Genomic DNA, 17,846 nt, shown 5'->3' on the forward strand with positions numbered 1-17,846 from the left:
CTTGGGTCTCTGCAGTGACACCCTCTGCCTTCTCTTGGGCATTTACAGCATCGCCCTCTACCGGGGTGTCACTCCCTTCAGCACGGTACTCTGTTCTTCTTAGAACCTTGACACCCTTTTCAACATTCAGCCCCTCAACACTGGGTAGCTTACTGGTCCGTTCACCAGGACCTTTGTGGATTGGTACTTCACCAACACTGTCTAGGACTTTGCTGTCCGACTCCACATGAGTGGTTGCTATCGGCAACGTGCCTTTCTCAACCTTCTCTGCACACTCAGTTTCTGGAAGGGAATCCGCACTGTGGGCAGAAGTACAGGACACTGTCTCTACTTGGTCCATATTTTCGGAGGTTGTAGCTAGCTCCGCCCTTCTGCGCCTTCGGCGACTGGAGGAGGATTTCCCCTCTTTGCTCATCGGTCTGTCACTGTACTCATTTGTCACTTTAGTAACGTCAGTGTCTATTCTGGAGTCAACGTCACTCCCCCTGGTGTTCTGGACTACCACATCCCCACTTAACCAGGGGTCAGACCCCTTGTCTAGAGCTCTCCCGTTTTCAACGGTCACACTACCATTGGTTACTTTAACGGTCATGTCGCTAAGTTGGGCTTGTCCCCCATTATCTTTGGTCACCCTCAACTTAGGACTGTCCTTGCGTGGAGGTACCTCCTCCTCAGTGTACCTCAACGTCCCACCGGGAATCTGAATAACCTCTTGCGGAAAAGAGGCTTCCGTAGACGGGAGCCGACTTATTTCTGTGCCATCGGTCCCGGCCTCTGTCTTCCAGAGGTCCCAAAAGAACTCAAAGTCCTGTCCTATGACAACCGGATATAGCAGATCTGGAGCTACACCCACATCAGGGCGCCCCACACCTTTGGCCGACCAAATCATCATCCTGGCCAGAGGATATTCCTTAGTGGTCCCATGCACACAACGGCCTTCTATTTTCCTACCCTCCATAAAATGGAGATCGGACATGGGTCTCACTAAGGTCAACTGGCTACCCGGGTCTAACAGACCAAACACACTTAGCCCATTCAAGTCCACGGAGCACTTCTGTGGCCTCACATCGGATGGATATCCTATACCGCAGGTAGGACATAGGTAAGGTGAATCCCATTGCCCCTTGCTATAGTCCCTCTGTTCGGATTTTGAATGCTCCACCCCCTTGTGGATCACCACCGCTTTCTGGGGTCGCGCCCCCTGTTGGGTAACTACCCCGTTCCGGGCCTCCGCCCCCTTTTGGGCAACCACCCCTTTTTGGGACTCCGCCCCCTTTTGGGCAACCACCCCTTTTTGGGACTCCGCCCCCTTTTGGGGTTTCCATGCAATGTCCTTAGCCCCCAGTTCACACTGTTCGCCCTTATCTCCCTGGGCACCCAGTGTCCATACTGGCCCCCGAAGGGAACGCTCAAACTGGTTCATGGCTGCGACATCGCTACACTCTGACAGCTCCTGCTGTTCCACAATGTCCGCAGGGACCATTCCCTCTTTTTGGCTTTCAGCCCCCACTGCTGTCGCTGGACCTCCTGGCCCATGCTGTTGGTGCTGCTGACTCTGTAGCAGCTGGTTCAGGAGCTCCTCCATGCTGCAACGAGAAGAGGAACAGGAGGGGCGCTCCAATGGGTAATACCCGGTGGTCAAAGACAGGGGGGGGGTTAGAGAACCACTAACCTTTCCGGGTTGTACCGCCCGTACAACCAGGGTCTCCAGCCTGTGGTGTATCACGGCTCACCAAGCAGGGCCTCGCAATTCCGGCTGGCCTGGAACCTCCGGTAACTGGTCTCTCGCCCCTGCAGATCCGCTGATTCACCGCCAGCAGCTGGAGCACGCTGTCCCTGTTCGTGGACCCGCCGATCCACCGCCAGCTGCTTGAGTGCGCAGACAATTTTCGTGGACCCGCCGATCCACCGCAAACCGCTTGAAAATATTTTCGTGGACCCGCCGATCCACAGCAAGCAGTCCGTATCCACAGGAATATGTCCTATGCCGTTGCCCCTAGCAACCAGGCTGCATGCCCGCATTCTCCACCATAATGTAGCGGGGTGGGGGTCCCCCAGGACCACAAAGACGCCGTGACTCAAATAGTCCGATCAAAACAGCTTTATTGTCCTCGCTGTACATGTAAATGGACCCGGAACACAGCCGGGATATGCACCGTCCACACGGGTCCCCGTCACACAGGCACCCTTTGCCGTAGGAGACGGTCTTACGATGCCCCGTTCGGCTGTTCCAGGAGGGTCCACAAACTTATAATCGCTCCACGCCGGCCTGGAGCTTTTCCAGGCTTCCGGCTCTGCAGCTTACAGAGCAGAGCTTTTCCAGGCTTCCGGCTCTGCAGCTTACAGAGCAGACTCTAGTACAAGATCATAGTGGGAGTTTTAACCACTTTCTTCTCTCTCTGGCACCCGGTAGCAGACACCTCTAGCTGAGGTTCCTTCTTGGCCCCAGGGCCCTCTGCAGACCACTGGGTCTGTGTCTCCTCCAGGAGAGGTTCGGCCTTACAGCCCTAGTCTGGCTGCACTCACCTCAGTCTGAAAATCTGAGTCCTGTGCTGAACCTCCACACAGGATGCTCCCTGCAGAGTTCTCGGCTCTGCGCTCACTCTCACTCTCCCAGCACACACGCTGGAAGTCTAGAGCTAGTCTCTATCTAGACTGCCCTAGACACACTCCACCCAGGTTCTGAGACTGGATTGCTTTAACCCCTCGAGCCACACCCACAGGTGGAGGTCTGTGAATCTCAGCCCTGCAAAGCACCTTGGGATTATTAAAGGGAACCTGACCCTTATGTGTAGCAAGAAGCCTTTGTGGACTACAAGTCCCATAGCAACCTTTTTCGTCTAGATATCGCAGATACCTTCTCCACTGTGACATATAGCGACCATTTACCACGTTGGTGGTCGCTACGTCACAGCAGTGATTGCCTCCAAAGGATTCGCAACAAAATATTGAAATTAAAAATATTTTGTTTGGGTTTGATTTATTTGTCCAATTACTTTTGACCTCCTAAAATGTGGAGTGTTTGTAAAGAAATGTGTACAATTCCTACAATTTCTATCAGATATTTTTGTTCAAACCTTCAAATTAAACGTTACAATCTGCACTTGAATTCTGTTGTAGAGGTTTCATTTCAAATCCAATGTGGTGGCATGCAGAGCCCAACTCGCAAAAATTGTGTCACTGTCCAAATATTTCTGGACCTAACTGTATTCACATATATTTCTTTAGAGTTTTCTCTGGGGGCGTGTGCTTTTACCCCTCTTTTTCTGATACCACCAATCAGAGCTCAGCAGCTGATCAAGCAGTCTTCAGTTTGAGACACTTCTGAGCTCTGATTGGCAGTGTCTGGGAATGAGGTGTAAAAGCACACACCCCCTAGAGAAGATTCAGAAGTCCTGATGATCTGCAGACAGAGATTTTCAATACTGAGATCCAAAAGAAACAAATGTGAATAGCTCTGAAATGGTTTGATGTAGCGCTAAAAGGAAAAGAGGCAGAATCAGGGAAGCGCAGAAATTCTTACAAAGTTTTTAACTCAGTTATTTTTTAGAAAGTAACAAGTTCCCTTTAAAAAATCAAAATATTCAGTTCTCTAGTTTTCCAACTGTCCATAAATTTCCTGGACAATTGGTAAAAAACAAATAAATCTGTCCGTCATGCAATGGTCGCCCTGGAACGTCTGCCGACCATTGCATGATGACCTCAATGCGCTGGATGACTCTTTTAAAGATGAAGAAGAATACCACCTAAAGGATCTTCACCTTCTTCTACGATTTGAGGAACAGGAATGGTGGGACCTCCTTCAAGAGGACCATGAGGAATCCGGGTTTGCCCCCTGTTCCCATTCCACTAAACGATGACGATAACTGCAGATTGACCGTGGTAACACAGAGGAATGAGGAGAGTGTGCCTCTTGAAGTATATAAGCTGGGGACCTGGGATTGGTTGAGGGGTGAACAGGTAGGATAGTGGAATACTGAAAAGCTGGAAGGAGGTGGGGGAGACTGTTGCATGCTGGAAAAAAGTGCAGGATTGTCATCAAAGATATTCCAATCATCCCTGATGGATGAGATAGGATGAGGCAGGGAGGGGGTTACTAATAGGTTGCTGCAGCATCAAAGGAACTTGCAGCTATGAGCTAAGCGCAAGCATCGATTTGTAGAACAGTAGGGTCAGAGTGATCAGTGCTGGTCTGGCTCTCCACAGGCTGTGTGTTATTAGCACCCATACTTAAAACAAGAACAACGATCTCTCTAATATGGGAGGAATCAGAAAGTGCAGGGCGAGTTGAGGGAGACGTGATGGCAAGAGAAGTGGCAGTTCAATGCAGGAGATAGCAAGGACAGAGACCGGGATGGGACGTACCTACAAGCTCGGAATGGGGGCATGGCTACAAGGACGGTACTACTCCTTCTGCCTCATGTTACAGTGCAGGAAGGAGCGCTTGAGCTAAGCCTGTTGGGAGGACGGCTTTGCCTTGGAGACCACCGGCCTGCACATGCACCATCTCATTTGTGACTTGAGCAGACCTTAGCTTCGCAAACATGCAATTTAGCCAGTCCTCTCCTTCCTATTGTGATGTTAACATCAAAGCATCTTGCCATTTCAGTTCCCACTGGTACGCTACCAGGGCCCAGAAGAGGAAGAAGCAACTGCAAAGCAGCCTATATAGTATAGGGGCGGGATAACACACTATTGGATGAAGAAATACACCCAGCCTCACAGGGAAGGGATGATAGGATGGGCAAAAGACCAATCCTGTAGGGTCATATAGCATGACATAAGTCTGGAGCACTTACATGAAAATCTTAGAAGTTCTTTACATTTTTCTTACTAATCTTATAATACCTGTACAGTTTACTTTCATAGCCCTCATGTGTTTTGCCTGTCTTCTTATTTTTTGGCTTGCTTATCTTTGTATATCTAATGACACGGGATTCAAGTTGAATCACAATATACACTGCTCAAAATAAAGGGAACACTTAAACAAGGATTTTGTATTTTGGTGTTCCCTTTATTTTTTTGAGCAGAATATTTCCAGTCATTGGATCACTCATTAAGTCACAAGGTTTTTTTATGGGAAAAATTATTAGTTTATTGGTAAAAGTACAAAAACATTGTATAGTTTATCTATTTATGATTTTTTTAGGTCATTATCAAGGGTTATTCCAAAAAAAAATGTATCCCCTATTCATAGGATACACCACTCCACTCCAACCCCATACTTGGGTTTCTAGAGCCCTGATCTTGGGGGTCTAACCACTCAGACCCCCAACGATCCTCTGAATAAGGGATAAGTAATTTTTTTTTTTTAAAGTCCTTCAATATTAAATACCTTATTAGGCTGAATTCACATTAGCGATTTTTCTCATGGGGCAAAAAAAATATCATGTTATCAGTAAACAAAAAGAAAACTGACACATGACTAGTAAAGATGTGCGATCCCGAAGTTTGGTTTTTGGTGTCTGTACAGAAAATAAGCTTTTCCAAAAACACAGAGCTCAGGTTTTAGATTGGGTGCTTTACGTATGCAAACCACTCGCTGTGCTCGGGTACGCTCGGTGCTCAGCCCAGTGCGAGCCGCTTGCAATGTTTGATTGGCTCGCACTGGGAGTAACAACAGTGTAATCAGACGTAGTGTGCACCAAACAAAAAAAAATGGAAAAACCCAGCCAACCGCCCCCAGAAGGGATCTGTTTATGGCTAGCGGCATGTGGGCGGAGACCTAAACTGCCAATCAGTGACTTCAAATGAAGTTCAGGTCAAGTCCGTGTCCCAAACGGAGCTAGTCCCAAGTATTTTTGACAGGCTGCATGGGGACATCATGGTGACTATAGTGCACTTGGCTGAGGCAGCCAATCACTGTTCTTAGTAGCTTATTCCATTTACACTTGCCCCATCGCTTAGACCAGTAATCGGTTGCATCGGTCACATGAGCTGTAGTTATGACATCATTGTTTAGAGTCACAATGCAAAAGAGCTGCAAAAATTTTTACAAAGAAATGGAACAAAAATTCCCAATATAGGTCCAATATATTACACATATAAAATGTCTTGATCAAATTTTCAGTGTTCTGGTCCTATGTAGGAGCAAAAGGTTCAGAAAGCTAAAAAATAAATGAGGACTGCTCAACACTATCATAGTATGAATTGCTATGAAAAAACTAATACGTCTATCATGTCCCCTGAAAAAGCTAACAGGGCGAAACCCTAGATTGGGCATTTATGCTTTTGTTTTCTGAAATTGGATTATATTGATGTGTTGACTATCCTATGCTCTTTTAACAGTACACTAATTGTGTATTATTGGTTTTACACAATGGTTTCGTTACTCTGATTTATAGAGAATCACTCCGTTTATTTGGGAAAGGAACAGCTTAGGCATTGAGAACAACCGTTAAGTTTGAACTCTTAAAAGTTCCTTTATCCTACTGCATGCTGCCTGATTAGAATAACTTCCTTGGATTTTGCTCAGGAGCTAATTTTATACTTTTTTCCTTCGATTCTGTAAGTTTTTATCCAATGGCAGCTTTTTTATTTTACTCTCCTTGATTAATGAATTTATACTGAAATCTTTTTGACAATTTCAGAGCCATTTAGCTTGCAAGGGTTTGACCAGAATTGAATAAAACATTTTTATTGTAAGATGATGTCTCTAATTCCTATAGTGCTACAAGACTTATTAGGGTTGGTCTGGTTATCCCCAAACCACCACCTATGCGTGTGTCTCATATGTTATTATGGTGTCTGTTTGTTTGACACATGGTCAATGTGTGGAGGTTGGGTTGTGTCTCCTATGTCATAATGGTGTCTGTTTGTTTGACACATGGTCAGTGTGTGGAGGTTGGGGTTTGTCCCATATGTTATAATGGTGTCTGTTTGCTTGACACATGGTCAGTGTATGGCGGTTGGGGTGTGTCCCATATGTTATAATGGTGTCTGTTATGGACAGGAGACCCCAAAAGATCTTGCAAAAATCCCATGAAATATGGTAGAAGATAATGCACAAGAGTAGCTGGAAACTTAGCTGGCTGCAATCCACTGACTACACAAACACAACTAGAAGTATCGGTGGAGCATTCCTAACAAACCTAGATGCCTCATCACCGCCAGTGAACTAACTATCTCAAAGATGAAATGAGGAATCCTGACTTGCCTCAGAGCAGCCCCAAAGGAAAGTCAAAAGCCCTCAACAAATAACGACGATGATGTAAGAAAAAAACACATAGGTGGTAGATATAGAATTAAGTAAAGTGAGGCCCTGCTGGCTAGATACAAAAGTAAAGGATAGATTGCTGGTTGCTGTCAGTAAAAACCCTGAAAAAATACCAACACCTGATAATCAAAAAATTCCCTTAAAGACCACACTATCTTCCACCCACTAAATCAGGAACTCTTGTGTAAATATATTTAAATAGAAAAAGTAAAAATAATGGGAAAGATCTTAACTGCAAAAACACAGGAGATACAAAAATACAAAAACTCCTGAGCAAAACAGGGAGTAATAACTCCTTTTCTTACTAGGAATAAGTCACCCTCTAAAAATAGTGCAGAAAGAGGATTTATTCACTTGCAAGAAACAAAAGGGAATATTCTCAAACATTGATTTTGAAAAAAACAAAGATTAAGCAGAAACGCCCTTTAGTGCAAATTCAGCCCTTAACCAAGCCCAGACTAAGAGAGCAAAATACTTATCAGACATAGGAATAAGGAAAAAACGGAACCAGCACTCACCGGTATTTGCTGTGTGGCACTCAGGTTTATTTCACAAGTGGAGGATACATGCTTCGGCGTTACAGGGAGGGAAACAGGATGGTCAGCACACAAGGACGACGGCCGAAGTCACATCTTCTGATGCTTTTGGAATAAGCACCCCGTAGCTGTCACTCTTTACAGCCTTCCCTAGAAGTTTTTTTATGTGATCACAGAGACTAACAGCACCGTGTGTGCCTCCTGTGATTAGCTGTCAAATGTTGAAACTGGATAGTCCTCATTGGAAGTAGTGCCCTGCCCTTCTCTCTTGTGAATTGCTACTTATCAGACATAGCTACAGACTCAGAATGACATGGAGACAAACCCGTTGCAAAAGGAATGAAAAAAACGCTGTAGAAATCATTCCAGAAGAATCCAAAAAGTAGCAGAAAAAGCAAAAACAGAACCTACAGGGAAAGGCAAAAAGCCTAAAGGCTGGAGGGCAAACTTCAGGACATCTTTACATGGAGTACAAACAATTATCATCGGCAAAAGTTTGACAAAAACTGCCTTCCTATATCCCCCCAGGCTGGACTCCATAGGCTCCCTGAAGCAGCAATGATCTCCTACACCTGTCTGAGCGACAGATGTAGAATTAGATTCACTACCAACACTAGCCACCAGAGGGAGTCCAGAAACTCTCCTAGGAACAGCACCATCTCTGATGATATTCACAACAGGTGTCTGATTGTTTGACACATGGTCAGTGTGTGGAGGCTAGGGTGTGTCTCATATGTTATAATGGTGTCTGTTTGTTTGACACATGGTCAGTGTGTGGAGGTTAGGATGTGTCTCATATGTTATAATGGTGTCTGTTTGTTTGACACATGGTCAGTGTGTGGAGGATAGGGTGTGTCTCTGTCTCATATGTTATAATGGTGTCTGTTTGTTTGACACATTGTCAGTGTGTGGAGGTTAGGGTGTGTCTCATATGTTATAATGGTGTCTGTTTGTTTGACACATGGTCAGTGTGTGGAGGTTAGGGTGTGTCTCATATGTTATAATGGTGTCTGTTTGTTTGACACATGGTTAGTGTGTGGAGGTTAGGGTGTGTCTCATATGTTAAAATGGTGTCTGTTTGTTTCATACATGGTATACCTCTGTAAGGAACCTCTGAGAGAGAGAATATTTGCTTGTCCTTAATGTAGCAGTGTGTGGAGGCTGCTGAGAACTCCATGGGGATACTTCTAGGGAGAAGGTGTATCTGAAACTGTGTGGGAGTAAAACAAACTGTAAAAGCGTGTTTATGTTCCTTTAGCTGGAAGAGGGCTGGTGTTATGCTCCTAGAGAACGGTTTATGTGTTAAGTAAACTTTTTAAGAAAAAGTGTTCCTGTCGTTAACTCAAGGAGCAAGTTGAGTGAGTAACCCCATCATATTATTCAGAGAAACCTTGTTGGCTTTTATGTAACACCTCTTTTCATTTATACAAGAATGCAATCTCATTTCTGAATAGCCTTTACCTTCTTTCGGGAAAAAGAAAAAACTTTATCTGTGTCCTTCTATCACGAGGCATGATCTTAATGTTCCCTAAAGAAAGAAAAAAATCTTCAAATTAGTCCTGCCATTATGTACATCTTTACAGCGAGGAGCTATGTGAATTCTTCCAAGAGAATAGCTCAAATATGAAAGCTCAAGTTAGGTCAACTTATCAGGAGACCTTATATTAATGGTATCTGGAGTTAACAATACTTTATATATCACGTGATTCTTCGCACTTGAGATGTACAGTTGGGTTTATACAGCCCTAACACTATGATTTGTAAACTGAATAGATACACACTCGGTAAGTGGATTGGTGACATTAGAAGAAATGTTTTCCGTAAGACATAAATATACATTTAGTGTTGGTTGCTATGGCAGATGTAAGAAACCTATGTACAGCATTCTTTTTCCCATCTTACAATATTTCTTTACTGTTGAAAATATTCAGTAATATAAGAAATATTTCTGGAATTTTGCAACTCAATGGAGAATGGGCATGAGTCTTTGTTACTCCCCATCTCCACTCAACCCAAGATGGGTATTGAAAGAGTTGCACTTGGTCTAATGTATAGATGCAAGTCGAAACCTTGAGATTGCACAACGAACGACCAAACCTTTGTTCGTAAGTAAAGACTTTATTCAATACAATGTATTCATGCTGTAAACCTGGTTGTATTTCCATGCAAAGGGTTGATAATTCAATTAAGCCTATATTACCAATATTTTATGCACATTTCCATTCATAGAGGAAGGCATTTAGATATGTTTTAAATTGCATCATCCATACAACACATATTTGTTGCCAGTGTATATGACTGAGAAGACGCTACAGTTTGTATTATCCATTAAAGAGACACCATGGTGGAATGACAATTGTCTGCATACATTAGTAGATGTAATGAGCACCTAACCGACCCCCATACATTTTTATATAGAAACAAAAAAAATAATCTGACATGCGTAACACTAGGTTTTCCCAAAATAAACTAAAGGGGGCTTTACACGCTACGACATCGCTAATGCGAACTCAAGGTCACTGAATTGGTGACGCACATCCGGCCGCATTAGCGATGCCGTTGCGTGTGACACCGATGAGCGATTTTGCATCGTCGCAAAAACGTGCAAAATCGCTCATCGGTGACATGGGGGTCCATTCTCAAATATCGTTACTGCAGCAGTAACGAAGTTGTTCCTCGTTCCTGCGGCAGCACACATCGCTCCGTGTGACACCGCAGGAACGAGGAAGCTCTCCTTACCTGCCTCCCGGCCGCTATGCGGAAGGAAGGAAGTGGGCGGGATGTTACGTCACGCTCATCTCCGCCCCTCCATTTCTATTGGGTGGCGGTTCAGTGACGCAGCTGTGACGCTGAACGAACCGCACCCCCTTAGAAAGGAGGCGAATCGCCGGTCACAGCGATGTCGCCGGGCAGGTAAGTAGTGTGACGGGTCTGGGCGATGTTGTGCGGCACGGGCAGCGATTTGCCCGTGTCGCACAGATGGGGGCGGGTACCCACGCTAGCGATATCGGTACCGATATCGCAGTGTGTAAAGCGGCCTTTAGACTATCACTTCTAACACTTCTTTTTCAGCAGTCTACTAACTCGTAAATACAAGTGCATCTCAATAAATTAGAATATCATCAAAAAGTTAATTTATTTCAGTAATTCAATACAAAAAGGAAACTCATATATTACATAGTCATTACACACAGAGGTATCTATTCCTATATATTATATAGAGTCATTACACACAGATGGATCTATTTCTATATATTATATAGGGTCATTACACATACAGGGATCTATTCCTATATATTATATAGAGTAATTACACACAGAGGGATCTATTGCTACATATTATATAGTCATTACACACAGAGGGATCTATTTCTATATATTATATATAGTCATTACACACAGAGGGATCTATTTCTATATATTATATAGTCATTACACACAGAGGAATCTATTCCTATATATTATATAGAGTCATTACACACAGAGGGATCTATTTCTAGATATTATATAGAGACATTACACACAGAGTGATCTCTTTCTATATATTATATATTCATTACACATAGAGGGATCTATTCCTATATATTATATAGAGTCATTGCACACAGAGGGATCTATTCCTATATATTATATAGAGTCATTACATACAGAGGAATTTATTTCTATTTATTATATAGAGTCATTACACACACAGGGATCTATTGCTGTATATTTTATAGAGTCATTACCCACAGAGGGATCTATTTCTATATATTATATAGTGTCATTACACACAGAGGGATCTATTCTTATATATTATATAGAGTCATTACACACAGAGGGATCTATTTCAAGTATTTATTTCTGTTATTATTGATGATTATGGCTTACAGCCAAAGAAACCCCAAAAGTCATTATCTCAGAAAATTTGAATAATTACCACAAAACAACTGCAAAGGCTTCCTAAGCATTTAAAATGGCCCCTTAGTCTGGTTCAGTAGGCTACACAATCATGTAGAAGACTGTTGACTTGACAGATGTCCAGAAGGCAGTCACTGACACACTCCACAATGAGGGTAAGCCACAAAAGGTCCTTGCTAAAGAAGCTGGTTGTTCACAGAGTGCTGTATCCAAGCACATTAATGGAAAGTTGAGTGGAAGGAAAAAGTGTGGTAGCAAACGGTGCACAAGAAACTAGGATAAATGTAGCCTTGATAGGATTGTTAAGAAAAGGCCATTCAAAAATTTGGGGAAGATTAACAAGGAGTGGACTGCTGCTGGAGTCAGTGCTTCAAGAGCCTCCACACACAGACGTATCCAGGACATGGGCTACAAGTGTCGCATCCCTTGTGTCAAGCCACTCATGACCAATAGATAACGCCAGAAGTGTTTTACCTGGGCCAAGGAGAAAAAGAACTGGACTGTTCTCAGTGGTCCAAAGTGTTGTTTTCAGATGAAAGTAAATTTTGCATTTCATTTGGAAATCACGGTCCCAGAGTCTGGAGGAAGAGTGGACAGGCCACAATCCAAGCTGCTGAGGTCTAGTGTGAAGTTTCCACAACCAGTGATGGTTTGGGGAGCCATGTCATCTGCTGGTGTAGCTCCACTGTGTTTTATCAAGACCAAAGTCAGCGCAGCCGTCTACCAGGAAATTTTACAGCACTTCATGCTTCCCTCTGCCGACAAGCTTTTTGGAGATGGAAATTTCATTTTCCAGAAAGACTTGGCACCTGTCCACACTGCCAAAAGTACCAATACCTGGTATAATAACCACAGTATCACTGTGCTTGATTGGCCAGAAATCTTGCCTGACCTAAACCCCATAGAGAATCTATGGGGTATTGTCAAGAAGAAGATGAGATAAACCAGGCACAACAATGCAGATGAGCTGAAGGCTGCTATCAAAGTAACCTGGGCTTCCATAACACCTCAGCAGTGCCACAGGCTGATCGCCTCCATGCCACGCCGCATTGATGCACTAATTCATGCAGAATAGCCCTGTCCAAGTATTGAGGCATTTACTGTACAGACTTTTCAGTAGGCGCCAACATTTCTGAGTTTAAAATCATTTTTTCAGTTGGTCTTATATAATATTCTAATTTTCTGAGATAATGACTTCTGGGTTTTCATTGGCTGTAAGTCATAATCATCAACATTTACAGAAATAAACATGAAATAGATGCCTCTGTGTGCAATGACTCTATAATATATAGAAATAGATCCCTCTGTGTGCAATGACTCTATATAATATTTAGGAATAGATCCCTCTGTGTGCAATGACTCTATATAATATATAGGAATAGATCCCTCTGTGTGCAATGACTCTATATAATATATAGGAATAGATCCCTCTGTGTGTAATGACTCTATATAATATATAGGAATAGATCCCTCTGCGTGTAATGACTCTATATAATATATAGGAATAGATCCCTCTGCGTGTAATGACTCTATATAATATATAGGAATAGATCCCTCTGCATGTAATTACTCTATATCCTTTTTGTATTGAAATACTGAAATAAATGAATCTTTTGATGATATTCTAATTTATTGAGATACACTTGTAAGCCTCCAACTTCTTCATATTCCAAGAAATGCCTTTTTTTAACCCCGTCATATGATGTAGTCTGGTCCTATGGGCATTATTGGTTTTGCTCTGTTCCTCCTCTCTCCCTGGAGTTGTAGTGTTCTCCTCTATCCGATAGGCGTAGCCTCTGGAGGCCTGGACAGACCTTTGTGCCCTTACAGTTCTCCATTGCTTAGAACCTCTTTTTCATGCTGTGCCACTTTTTTGCCATCTTGCTGTCCATACGCCCTTATAGTGTTCGAATGCCCAAGATGGGCGGAACTTCTTTTCCGTGCTGTGCCACTGTCTACCAACTTACTCTCCATGTTTGGAGCCATCTTCCATGCAACTTGAGCCTTCTCCATTTCGTTCAGGTCTTGCTGAGGCAAAGTTCAATCCTGGTGACTATGCCAAGTGTAAGGTGACGCGGGGTGGTAGTCTTGGGTGAGTCAGTTGTTTGCAACACCCATGCAGTTGTGCACTCCGGGGACGATACGCCTTTGCAGGCCAATGCTACTGGTGTTTTCGGCCAGCCAGGACCAGATGGTACACAGTTCATTGAGGGAGACCACAAGTTCATAAAAAAACATGGTTTCACTGAATATAATCTTGGTACATCAGGTAGCGGACACAAATCTCACACGTTTCGTTTCAGTTTTACAGAGCATCATTAAGCCTACATTCTTCACTTGGGTTGAGCCTGGAGATCCCTTTAAGCACTCATTATTATATCAGAATATAATTCCACTTTATTGTCTGGATATAATAGTGGATTTTGTGAATTTCCTTGTTATTAATTTGGACATTGATGTAGTATTGATTTCATCATCTGATTGGTCAGAAATCTGTGTGTTTTAAACCTGGCTTAAATCTAACCCACTTATCTGCTTTATTTCTTTAAAGGTTGCTGATCGGTGGCTAAGAAAAAATATTAATACAATTAACAACCACGGACAAGATGGAAAATCATCGAACACTGGAGCTCGGCCAAAAAACATGTTACTATCCGAGGATTATTGCCTTGTTCAAGAAGAGAACTTACTGACCTCTTTTCTCTATAGTCGTTTAAGGGTAGAGCCCTCTTCATAAGCCAACCCATAGAATTTGGTACACATTACCCACGTTGTTATTTTCCTTATTTTTTCCCAATTTTCTTGGAAGACCACAAAAAACATTCAGGAGATATCATCATCGGTTCTTTCTCTTGCTGGAATAAAATATACTACAGAATGGGATCCACAACTTTTAGGTCCTTTTTTTTGTTTGGAGAAATTGCCAATTACGTTGATCCCAACCCAACCTTGCTGGAAGAATTAGATTCACAACTTTTAGGACCTTTTTTGTTTAAAAGAATTGGAAATTACACTGATCCCAATCCAACCTGGGTGTAATCTCCCTAGGAAGGATCCACCATATCGGAAACCAAGCAGTACATAGTTCCTCCAGAACTAACGCTGTTCTCCTTGGCTAGTAGAGGAGCAAGTAGAGATGAGAAATTGATCTCCAGGATCCATTAGTCCCACCCGTATTTTGTGGCTGCTGAACGGGAGCCCTCCGAATTACCTCCTTATTGCAGGAATCCTTAGCTTCTATTCTGATTAGTAAGCTCAAAATGTGTGAATAATGCCGCAATGATGATGCAGTTTGTATGGATCCAGTAGCCAACTGGACCATGATTTCATGAAAATAATATGCTTATTTTTATTGCTGTAAGCAGGATACTTGGAGTTATGGTTTTATTACCCTGTGCTTGGACACACAGATTTCAGACAAGGTACTGGTTAAATATCATGATTGGGAGTTCCATTTGTTTGACTCTATAGCATTAAATCCTAAATATAGGCTTCATTAGAAAGTTTTCCACCATTTTTTGCTGCCCTTGAGGACTGGAGTTGGGAAACAATCATGTACAGTGTAAGTCTTTTACTTAACTTGAGTGCTTTTGCAAGGTTGAAACAAATTCTGAGCTCCCTCTCTTGAAAGTTCTCTTTTCCCTCCCCTCCCTTCTTTCAGTGTTAGGGGTCGCTCACATTGATGTACAAAACGGAGGAGTGCAATGCGCAAAACATTGCATTGCACTCGGCCCAATGTTAGTCACTGATGCAGGCCAGATCTGCATGTTTTTCCTCAGCTCTAATCGGACTGAGATAAAAAGTGCAATATGCTGCATATGGCCTCATATATCGGATGAGACTCGCCAATGCAAGTAAATGGGTGCAATTTTTAAGCACACATCTTCAAGGAAAAAAAATAAACAAAGCTACAGATAGATGACAGAAAGATGTTACATTACTCGAATAGATAGATACCCTGCAGCTATATAATTTCCCCAACCAGCCTACACATTATAAACATTATAAACTTGCACCCTTTAGTGCCTTTCATGTTGTACTAAAGGGTGTTTTTAGTCTTGCTTTATAGTAATAAATAAATAATTTTAAAAAATGATCTGGAGTTCCCTCTATTTTTGATAACTAACCAAGATAAAGCAGACAGCTGGGGGCTGGTATCATCAGGCTGGGAAGATCCATGGATATTGGGCCCTTCCCAGCCTAAAAATATAAGCCAAAAGCCACCCCCAGAAATGGCACATCACATTAGATGCACCAAATCTGGCGCTTCGCCTTTGGCTCTGTATTTATGTGGGTTTTTTTTTATTTTTACTTACTGAGTTAGTAATGTGGGTGTCTGATAGGTATCTCTCCATTACTAATACCAGGGTTGATGCCAGATGACACTACTAGCCAACATTAACCTCAGAAACAATTGCCCAAGAGCACACCAGGGAAATCTGGAAGAGCCGAGGCAAAGCACCAGAATTGAAGCATATTATGTGATGTGCAACTTCTGGGATGGTTGCGAGCTGCTATTATCAAGCTGGGAAGGGTCCAATAACAATAGACCTTCCCAGTCGGGTAATACCAGCCCCCAGTTGTCTGCTTTACCTTTGCTGGTTCTCAAAAATAGGGCGGACCCCAAGTTGTTTTTTTTATTATTTCATCATGAAAAGCTGTGCAATAAGTTCCATATAACCAATTATATATCTGCCGGCTATCTATTTTTTTTTTTTAAGTGGTACTTTTCGGCTTCAAACTTCTAATTCCTTCGAGATGTGTGCGTTAAAAAAACCAAACGCCATACAGATGTCATACGGATGTGAGCTAAGTAAAACAAATCACACATCCACATTGCATTCGCATGACAAAAGACTACCCATACAGATTGCGCTCATCCAACTTTTCAGGAGTGGAATGGGACCAAATTTTTCCCCACCCTTAAAGATAACAGGAGGGAGAGAAAGGTTGTGCATAGATCTGCAGAGGAAGAGGAAGCTCTGGGGCTGTTCTAGTCCATGAAAAAAAGTGTACTGTTGGATATTGTATACTGCCACAAGTGAAGATCACAGAAATCTGGATGCACACAGAACTAACATCCAGCCTATATTACAGGGAGGGACACTCCCACAGCAGACAAATCTAAAACTTGATTATGAAGCCTCCGGCCTATCAGGAGAACTGAAAATGAAAGAAGAATGAAGATAGTTTTTGGCAAAAAGACTTTTTTCTGGTTTCCTACAACTCTTAATATTTGTAAATAAATGGACGGCAGTACTGGCTTTGTGTATGGCATTTATAACATATGTGATGCATATATTTAACTGTTGTCTATCTGAGACATTTTGGCTGTTTTCCGAATAATCTTAGCTGGGTTGTGTACATGCTGTCTCTATCTACCCTTTATATGATAGCCAATTGGCCTTGTACTAATGTATATCACTGCTTATCTCAAGAATAATTGGACTTGTAAAGCTGGAAATGACCAGAAGTATCTGTAGTAGATGGTTGTACTGTTTTGTTTTGCTTTTTTTGCTTTTTTTTAAATGGTTGATGACTGGTTCATCAACTATGGAGTTCATTCCGGTGTTCAGAACTAAAAAAAAAACAACAAAAAACCTTTCCTCCAAAAATTAATATTTTTGTTTCTTTTTTTATGTGATGTAAATATTTGTATAAAATGCTATGTTATATTATATGCCTTTATATTGTTCATAGTGTAGCTCATGCCATCTGCCTAACCAGATGTTTTAGTGAGAAACAGATTTATCTCCTTCCACCAATCCAGTTTGGAGGTTTGCTGTTATCACATTTTGTTTCCCAAAAACCTAGAAATAAAGTTTGTTAAATGTATTTTTTACTAGCCTCCTACTTCCTGTTCTCAACAGACAAGTTTTCAGCAGTCTCATTATTATAACAGACAGGATTACAATAATAGATAACATCTCTATATACAGTAGATAACACAGAAGCCACCATTAATATTAGGTGATGGTTACAGCTCACCTACTCACTCTCCCTTCACAATGAATTTTTGGCCAGGCCAGAGCTGGCAAGAAAAACTTCACTGTTTATCTCAGTGCATCGGTGCATAGCAGTGTTTCCCAAACTCCAGTCCTCATGGCCCCCGACAGGTCATGTTTTCAGGATTTTCTTACTATTGAAAAGGTGATGGAATCATTATCAAGGCATCACCTGTGCTATATTAAGGA

At 42.4% G+C, this 17,846-nt stretch overlaps 1 protein-coding gene across 2 annotated transcripts in view; it reads left to right on the forward strand.

The window, feature by feature from the left end:
* ADGRD2 (adhesion G protein-coupled receptor D2) overlaps positions 1–17,523 on the forward strand; it is a 322,387-nt gene extending 304,864 nt beyond the window's left edge. For both annotated transcript variants that reach the window (XM_075324128.1, XM_075324127.1), the window contains one exon: positions 14,204–17,523. In XM_075324128.1, coding sequence (XP_075180243.1) covers positions 14,204–14,211 — 8 coding nt within the window. In that variant the 3' untranslated portion in view covers positions 14,212–17,523. The remainder of the gene's footprint in view (positions 1–14,203) is intronic.
* The last annotated feature ends 323 nt before the right edge of the window (positions 17,524–17,846 follow it).

This window comes from Anomaloglossus baeobatrachus, chromosome 9 (genome assembly GCF_048569485.1).
Source record: "Anomaloglossus baeobatrachus isolate aAnoBae1 chromosome 9, aAnoBae1.hap1, whole genome shotgun sequence".
NCBI classification, from domain to species: Eukaryota; Metazoa; Chordata; class Amphibia; order Anura; family Aromobatidae; genus Anomaloglossus; species Anomaloglossus baeobatrachus.